At 38.4% G+C, this 9882-nt stretch overlaps 1 protein-coding gene across 1 annotated transcript in view; it reads left to right on the forward strand.

The window, feature by feature from the left end:
- Window positions 1-8058, forward strand: part of SLC28A3 (solute carrier family 28 member 3) — a 37825-nt gene extending 29767 nt beyond the window's left edge. The window contains exons 14-18 of the mRNA XM_030968942.1: window positions 762-959; window positions 3546-3627; window positions 4451-4549; window positions 6338-6461; window positions 7956-8058. Of these exons, the coding sequence (XP_030824802.1) occupies window positions 762-959; window positions 3546-3627; window positions 4451-4549; window positions 6338-6461; window positions 7956-8058 (606 nt within the window). The remainder of the gene's footprint in view (window positions 1-761; window positions 960-3545; window positions 3628-4450; window positions 4550-6337; window positions 6462-7955) is intronic.
- The last annotated feature ends 1824 nt before the right edge of the window (window positions 8059-9882 follow it).

Raw genomic sequence — 9882 nt, forward strand, 5'->3', positions numbered from 1 at the left:
GGTAGATAGTTCACAAGGAATTGAGACACACAGACATGATGCATGCAGTCAGTCTTCCCTTGGGAGAGACACTAATGCATAACCTTCTGTAAGCAGAGAAACCAACCAGAAATAGTAACTGCTTAAACACATCCATTACATTCTCTGAGCACAATCTGACCAAAACCTTTCACAGGTGGAGCTATTTTCTTTCGTATAGAAACAAGGTATACTGTGATATGGGATTCCTTTTTCAATTTGCATAAACCTTATAATGCCAGGGAAAAATAGATACACCTTTAATTGTGTCAGATGCACAGCTTTTATGCAGAGACAACTCTTGTTTACACCAGTTGGAGTTCAATAACCTGATAATTAAGTGTGTTCATTAACACATTTGATTTAATCTAGCAGAAGAATTAGAATCTTCAATTCTCGTATCAGCTCTTTTAGTTCAATCTTCCTTCTTTTTGTCAAACACTGTGCCCAATTTGAAGCCATTACTGAGGGAAAAGATGGCACAGAAACCTTTGTTTTATTTTACATATAAAATTAGGGATATATAAATATTTTGTTATATCTAGAGTCTTGATTAATGTTTTAGAAGGTACTCAAGCATGCCTGACAATTAAAAACTCTCCCAGAGTTCATGGCAGCAAAAATTGAAGGCCAATTTACCTCCCCTAAAATAAAACCATCCTTATTTTAAGTTTAGAAAAGTTGCTGTCTGCTATCGTTTTTTGACATGTATTTTGACCTGCTTTTTCTTATATATTCTGCAGAACATTTGTGCTTATGTCTTCATGCCATTTTCTTTCATGATGGGAGTAGACTGGGAAGACAGTTTCATTGTTGGTGGACTACTAGGTTACAAAACTTTCTTCAATGAATTTTTGGCTTACAAGCGCCTTTCAAAACTAATTCAAAACCGAGAAAAGGGTGGAAGCATGTACATTAATGGTGTGAAACAGTATATGACCGTAAGTAATATTTTCTGTCCTACAGATTTGTTTGATCAAATACTTCAGTGTTGAAATGACTTGTTTTTTAATATGGGCATAAAATGGTTGCATATTACTCTAAGATATGTCTTTGAGCAACAGAGTTCAGTTATGAAAGTGCGGCATTGCTCTGTGCAGCTGCTGTGACTCTCATTGCCCTAGCTGTCTTGAACAAGCATAGAGATAGAAGGGTGTGGGTTTAGGGAACATGCAGTATCCCACAGGACACCACTCTTAAGACAGAGGCTGTCTTCAAGTCAAGTTTCTTCTTACCTGATTCTCAATACTTCTCTATGAGTTACTCTCCCAAGAAAACCCTAAGGAAGAACTTGAGGATCCTCCTGCCCTCAGAGGTTTGTCCAAGCATAAAACTTGAAGAGAGGCATCCAGCAAGCTCTAGCAGGTGGCATTACTGGCACACCTTTGCTGTAGGCTATTGTTCCCTCTGCAGAGGGCAGTAATAAAAGACATGTAGTACATGCCATACACCTCCCTTGCCACACTGAGTCCAACCAGTCTGTCTCAATCAAGCTTTCCAGCCTTGTCCCATCTCAATCACAGTTTACCCAACAGACATTTAGCTCCTACTATAGCACCCTGAGAAAGGCACTGCTAAGGGCATCTTGCATGTGTGCAGGGGGCCAAAGGTCATTCAGAGATCAAAGCTGACCTTTGTGGACATGAGTGCTCCACTATCTGGCATTCACACACACACCCCATGCTGAATTTGTCCTAAGCACAGGCAACGGAAACCATGACATCCAACTTTATACCTCCATTGATCCTTCTTTCTTAAATCAAGACAGATTGTCACTGTATAGAAATCCTTTAGATTAGAAAGTATTTTGTACAGCTCTTACTTTCTTCTCTGAATCAGATGGGATGCTGTGGATACCTCTTATATTAAAAACCAAAACCAAATTCCTGATCACTTGCATTCCTGATTACCAGAACATATTTCACATGTGGAGGTAGAAAGCCAGGCAGTCTGATCAAATATTCGCACCCTTGTCTGAGCATCCATTGCCAGTGTTCCTGAAATTCCGGGCAATAGAACCCTGGGCTCGAATGATCTTTGATGTGCCTTGTTATAACTGTGCTTCCTTCTACTACATGAATATGACACTGAATTCCTGCATGAGTGAATAAGGGTTTATTTTAGTATGGAATGCAGCCTTAAAACACAGATCTTAGGAACTCTATTTAACTTTTTTTTTCCCCCTGCATAAGATGTCATATAGAACTTTCACATTCACTTCTAATACCTATAAGGAGCTGTATTAACTTCCATGGTGAAAAGCTCTGAGAAACATAAACAATTTTAATTCATAACACTGGTAAAAATTGGCTGATAACCGTTATAATTACAGCACAACAGTTCAGGTGAGGGTGTGCTTGGATTCCGTTTTTAATTTCTCTTCAGTTTCAGAGCTCTCTAATTCATCCACACACAGATATTCTCTCAGACTGAGCAAACAAGTGTGTTCACCTGAGTCATTAATTACATGGCTTCCTGTTTTCAGAGCTAGGAGAGTGCAAATGAAAGCAGGGTACACAGAGCTTTTTCTAGGAAAAGCTGGCAGAGTGGGTACTTGAAAAACATTTTCCTGCATTTGTACAGATTGATTGAAAGTATCTACAAATTGATGTTCATAAAAGAGGAATTAAACCAGAGGAACTTCTAATAAACAGGAAACCTGCTAGAACACTCACTCATTTTCAGCTTTAACCTAAACCACAGTAGATAGGAATTCAGAGCTGCCAGGGGACAAAAATCCATTTGCTGAGATATGTTGCCTCCTTTCTCAAAATGTTTGAACTACATTTATCTGAAGGCTTGCAAGGTTTGTAGCCTGATTTCGCCTAAAGGACCATTTTATGTCCTGTGGAGGGACCCTCCCTGGAGGCAAAGGCCAACCTTGTATCTACTCTGGGGTCCAGGCTTCGTTGGTGTTACCCAAGGGGAGAAAGGTGACAGAAATCAGTACAGAAATAAGCTGTTAATGGGGATTCCAAAATCATAACATCCATCTCTGCCTGTCAACACACACTTCCTAGGAGACCAGTTTGTCTTCCTCACACAGGGTGGAGCATGCACAAAGTAGCTTTGTATATAGAGCCCTCTGCTTCTTCAGGGTCAAGAATGCAGGCATGCATACCAAAACTTGAGGTTTCAAAAGAGTTTTATGGAGGCATCCAGCTGTGAAAAACAAGTTGAGTTATAGCTCTCTGACTCATACTTTCAGAAAACAGCAGTTAAATTGCCACTAGTAAGATAAGATTTTTTTTTTGTCTTTAATTACTACTATTCACTTCAAAAAGGCACAACAATATATGTGAAAGATAAAATCATCGCATAGTTTGTCAGTCCTCACATGGGCAGTGGGTACAAAAGCCTGTGACATTCAACAAGGGAACAAGTCTGCCTTTCTGAAAGCCACACCTTGGGAAGGAACCAAGCAAAACAGTTATTTTTGTACTCAGAGCAACAGTGCCATGTTTTTAGACCTTTAAATCACAATGAACTGTTTCAAACCACTCAGAGGGTGTGTCTTTGTTTTTCAGGTTCGCTCTGAAGTCATTGCCACCTATGCTCTCTGTGGATTTGCCAACTTTGGCTCCCTGGGACTGGTAATAGGAGGCCTGAGTAAGAACCACTCTCACAGACAATTTGTTTGTTGAGCAAATCCCAAAGAAAGCACCAAAAGGAATAGGCTGGGGGTGAAGCTTAGCAGCATTAGGGGCTGAGCAGCTGCTCTGCCAAAGCCTAGCACTCAATTGTGAATGTAAGGGCACCCAGAGCGGGGGTACAAGCTTAGGTGGGAAGTACTGGGAGAGGTGCTGAAGACAAGGGGAAGGAACCAAGACCTTCTGATAGCCTTCCCTCTTTAGACCTCAAACATGAACCTGAGCTACTACTGCCCATGAGCTTCAGGAGGAGCAGGTCAACTCCATAGCATGCTGGTTTGACAGATGAATTTGGTTATTTTCTGTAAAAATATCATATATATGCAGTAAGCTTACAGGGAAAGAATTTTTAAAAAAGGTTTTCAGATCTCAGCGGAAAAAGAAAAATTGAAAAACTATCTGAGCTCCTCACCAGGCTGCCAGAATTGCTGACAGTCATCTTTGCCCTGAAGACACAGTGGGCTCAGCAGTGGGGCAGCATAGAGGAGCAAAACCCAGCCATGGGGCCAGACTCTTTTGGAGGGCACAGTCATCCAGCACAGACACGCAAACTGCCAAAGAAAACAAAAGTTACCATTTTAAATATAAGCAACCCTCTTAACAGAGAGAGCCAACACTGGCACTTGGCCTTCAAATAGCCCACTAAAAATGTCCCATTTTTCCTCCATGTTTCTCTTAGTTTAAACTGCAGGGTGGGAAATTACTCCTGCAGGGGCAAAAGCTGGCAGATTCACCTTCCTTATATGTATTTCTGTTTGACATACACTTTGTATTTCTTCTAGCAAGCATTGCTCCCTCAAAAAAGAAGGAAATAGCCGACAGTGCTTTCAGAGCGATGATTGCGGGAACGGTGGCCTGTTTCATGACAGCCTGTGTGGCAGGTACAGTGCTCAGGTTTGGTGTCCCCTGAGGTCAGTGACCACCATGGGGCACTGCACCAGCACCATACTATATCCTCCTAGGCTGCCTCTGTCATTCAAACACAAGTGGTTTTGTGCTTGGCAGGATTAAAAGTTGATATGAGACAAAAGTTTCTTGAAAACTAGAATTTGAAAAGATGTAAATATTTCAGTTCTTCCATTATGGCTGTGTTTTTAGGAGAGGGGTATGGTGTTTTAATAGGGGAGTTTTTTTGGTTTTTGTTGGGTTTTTTTGGTTAATTTGTTTGTCTGTGCAGAACATGTGACTCATAAACAAAGCAATTTAGAGATGAATTACAATCCCTCCTCCACACCACTAGATAGAGGAATAGAGAACTAATTTTGGAAAATTTTGAACTAAATTTGGAAAAGAAACAGGAAAATGGAATGAAAGAGTGTAAAAGAGTAAGCAAGGGAGAACAACTCTTTGTCATAATGTTAAGTCAATATTTTGAGGGGATAATATTTCCACAGAGCACTTAGGCTTGTGAAATGGTCCTAAAATGGGACTCCACAGCTGATCCTTATTTTCAAAATTTCAGCTTTAATTTGAGTGAAAAGTCACAATACAACAGACATCTAAGGGAGTAAATTAAAAAGAACAAAGTAATTATTCAAAAGATTAATTCATTGATATGTTTCAGTAGATTATAAATTTATCCTCAGTATTTCACAATCCGTTTTCCAGCTCTCTTTCCTGAGCATGTGATACACAAAATTGGTATGACGTGGAATGATGAAGGTTAAAGCATTCATATGTCAACAGAGAAGAAAGATCTTGGTATCTATGTTCGTTTCTACCACAACTTGTCTATGCCTTGGTGTTCATGGTAGCAACAGAAACATACACATTTTAAAGATGAGCCCACACTATTTTCTGAAGGCTACAGAACCAGCAAACTTGAAATAACATTAGTCTCATAGCCATCCATAATACTTTAATACATGACACTATTCTGCATAACTGAGGAACCAGGAAGCTCTACTAAAATGTGTCATTTCACAATACTGATCTTAAGAATAATATTGTGAACAGCCACTGAGAAAATCTCTCCAAAGTAATAGAATCTGCTTTGGAAAGAAAATTGCATTCCACCCACTCCTGCCATGGTAAATGCTTTCCTTACACTCAGGAGAAAGGAGAAAAGCCAAGCAATTTCTATTTCCCCAGTTAAGATAAGAACGTACTAAAAATGTGTCCAAGTTCTACAACATTACATATAGAAGGAGCTATCACTTTCATACTTTTGTGTTTCCATTACTCCAGTGACTGATGACATTAGTATTTGTAGGAAATTTTAGAGAATATGTAGCAAAGCAAACTCAATTTAAAACAAAATAAGAGGTTCTGTATTTACTTGCACTTCCATAAATACAGCATAGCTTCATCTTAGGTAATGAAAACACACTGACCCAGCAGTGAGAAAGGCATTACTACACAATATTAATATCATTAAAGGAGGCAGAAAACCAGAATGTATCCAAGTGTAACACATTGCTGTACTTTAATTCCTACATATAAAAAGTAGATAAATTGTTGTGGTTGCTACTTAATTCAGTTTTTAAAAATTATTCAGATTAGAAGTCCCACAGTTCAAAGGTTTTGACCTTGTACCTTTACATAATCACCTCAAAAGGTGATTTTGCGACAGACAGAATGGTTTGTTTGATCATGGCTTCATGACTCACATTCTCAAATCTTATCTTCCTCTTCATTATTCATTAAGAAAATTGTAACTTACTTCACAGGAATGCTGACTGTCCCTAGTCTGGAAGTTCCTTGCCACATCTTATTAGGAAACGCTTCCAACTTCACAGATTTCCCTGCCAATAGCACAGAACTAGTTGAATGCTGCCAGCAACTCTTCACCAGGTATTGAGAACCCTTTATCCTCTGGGAGTAAAATTTAGGGAGCTCATATCTTCTCTGAAAACCTAATGTTATTTTGATTTTTTTGTATTTCGCTTTTTTTCTTAGGCATCTGCTTTCAGTGAACTAGTGTCTTTTAGAGGAATGGCTATTTTAGTGCTGTTGAATTGTCTTCCTCTTCTTGGGGCATTTTTCCATTGCATGACAAACACCTACAGAGCCAACAGACAATTCAAAATATCTTTGTTGAAACCTCCTCATGAGAGGAGGGTCAAGCACTGATCTCTCCTCTGTGGTGACCAGTTGCAGGACCTGAGAGAATGGCCTGAAGCTGTGTCAGGGGAGGTTTAGGTTGAGTATTAGAAAGAGGTTCTTCCTCCAGAGTGTGCTTGGGCACTGGAACAGCTCCCCAGTGAAATGGTCACAGCACCAGCCTGACAGAGTTCAAGAAGCATTTGGACAATGCTCTCAGACTCTTGGAGATGATGCTCTGTGCAGGGCCAGGAGTTGGCCCTTGATGATTCCTGGTTTATCTCAAATACTAACAAGAAAATAAATCAAATATTTGAACTAATATAAAGTTAACCTAGTATTTGAGGTTAGCAATAGCTGAAAAAAAGTCATGAGCCTTTCCCTCCCTTCCCTCTTCTGTCTGTAAGGTGACTAAAGATAATAATAATCAGGCTTGTTTATGTTGAAAACTTTACATGCATTTAAAGTAGAAAAATATTTCAAGATAAATTGTATTTCACAACTCTCTATCCAAGGCAGAGAAGAAAGAAATACTGATATTAAAAAAGGAATATATTCAGATATACCTAACACTGTCTCACAAAGAACCAAATGTCTGTGTATTTAGGTTATGGCAAGAACCTTTCAAATTTGTCCTAGTGTGCTTGCTTTTTTTTCCCCTTTTAATCTATTTTCAAAACTAATTACTTTAGAAATACATGCTCTTAATTCATCCTTTTTTCTTGCTATTGAAAATAGAAGAACTTACTCAGCAGATATCATCTCTGGGTACATTCAATCATTGTTGTTTCTTCATTACTACAACTTTTCCTCGTAACACTAATTTCAGCTCTACCGTGTTGCTACAAAGACAAGAACCTGCTCTATTTTTAGCAGAATCAATGTTAAGCAGATGCTTTGAAAATGTAAAAATATTGAATAGGGAAATGAAGGACTCAATCATTTTTATTATCTAGGTGGATGTACCAGAGACATGAGGACTTGTTACAAAAAACCAAAAGTTATCCTGATAAAAAGGGAGAACATCTGGATGTGGCATTTGGCTGGAGTTGGGAAAGTCTTCTCTCTATTTTGTTTCTCATGAAAATTTTAACACATCTAAAGTTGCTTTGGAGAAAGCGTGTGTTGCCATGTATGTGTGTGTGTGTGTATACACATATATTGCAGAGAGAGATTCCCATGACAAAATTCTGTGATTCTGTGAAAAGGAGTTTTATCTGATTTCTGCTTTATTTCCTCCCCCAGTGAAAATCATTCGGAGGAGATCTTTCCCAGAGGAAACTACAGTCTGAATTCCTGGAAAGTGTGTTGCCAAATACTGGGTCAACCTGCTTTTCATTGCACTTAAGTTTGAATTTTTTTACAGGATTGATCATAATAAGAGCTGTGTTCCTTGGAAGAAAGGAAATTAAAAAATTGCTTTACTGCAATGAGTGTGAATTTTCCCCATGCAATCTTTATTTTTCATCTCTTACCAGCCCAATTCCTCTACTTGGTTGGAATTATTTATAAATTAAACTGGCATAAGTGGAAGACACATCTTGCTGCAGAACTCTTCTCCCACTACAAAACAGAATAGAAGAACATTTCTAAGCCTGATTCTCCTGCTTTTATTTCTACCCTGAAACTAACTAATTTGCCAGATTAAATTGCTATAAGCGTGAAGAAAATCAGATTCAGAAGATTTGGCTGCCACTTACAGATAGCTATGAACTAGAAATAATATTCAGAGTTACCATCAATTTCTAATACTATTTCTGGCCTTTTTGATGTCAAAGAAGTCTTTACTGCATGAAAAGAAATTACTTTTCAGCAAAAGAAAATGCAGTGAACTTACTTTTCTGCAGAGAGATCTGCATTTTGTGTAGAGGTAACTATATACATCCACATATACATCTATCTATCTATCTATCTATCTATCTATCTATCTATCTATCTATCTATCTATCTATCTATCTATCTATCTATCTATCTATCTATCTATCTATCTATCTATCTATCTTCCTACCACTACCTAGGTAGCTATAGCTGCACATGAACTGAGCTGCAAACCTGTTCTACCTTATCAGCTTGGCCCTGAAGCACCCAAACTGGGGGCTAGCAACTCTGCTACAGTCCTTCTTCTACCCACAGAAGAGTGCAGGAAGTTGGTCACTCTTTACAGTTAACTCCTATGAATGAAAATGTCCAGCCTCCAAGTTTCCTGTATTAATTCTTCTAAATCTATGTTTTTAACCATTGTGAAAATTGATCATGGAGTCACCAACAAGTAACTTTTACACACATTTGACTACTGTCAAATGCAGGACAAATCAGGTTCAAACCATGACTATTCCCAGTCAAGCAAGCTTAATGTAGGACACCTCCACAGGATCCCTTTGAAGAAGAAAGTGTGTTATGATTTTAAGCTTCAGAACTTTCATGGACTCGAAAACTGGTAAGTTCTGTGCAGAGGTAGGGAGAGAGACTGATTACTAGCCTATGACATTGTTAATGCTAAAGGCTTGGGACAAAAGGTCAGAACTAAAATACAGGAACATTGGAAAATTCTGACACATTCTGCAAATAAAAATTGTGCAGATGGTCTATTCAGGAAAAGCAATTACTAATTTTTTGAGCTTCTATTAATTACTGCAGAATCTTTTCCAGGAAATCCAAGTTCATTAACTTAGACAGCTGCCAGTACAGTTATTTCCAGGGGGTATTTATTTGAACTTGCTATGAAAGTGCTAGTTTCCTGTAAAGCTCAGTTTATTAACTTAATCCCCAGAAAAGTTATAAATGTCAGCGTTGCTACTACTTGTGATTTTTTATCTCTGGTTTTATATTGTTAGGTGTTTTTCTTTGGCCTCATCCACATAGGCATGTCATCCTTAATTTTCAGTGGTTTTAAAGGATGCTGATAATGCTGATTAGGAGAGATATATGCTCATATATTTAATGTGAATCCATCCTAAAGAAAATGCATGGATTTCATCCGTGAGTTTTATCCAGCATGCTGGTTAGAGCAGGATTTGAATTTCAAGTAAATTTAGAGTCTGAAGCAGAGTAACATATTATTTCAAGGCAAATTAATCAGAAACATTACTTCTCACTGTCAAAAAGAGCACACCCCATGTGCTCTGTTTACAAATCATCACAGGCACTCTTCTTCTTTGCTACTCCCTACCAT

This window comes from Camarhynchus parvulus, chromosome Z, assembly GCF_901933205.1.
Source record: "Camarhynchus parvulus chromosome Z, STF_HiC, whole genome shotgun sequence".
Lineage (NCBI taxonomy): Eukaryota > Metazoa > Chordata > Aves > Passeriformes > Thraupidae > Camarhynchus > Camarhynchus parvulus.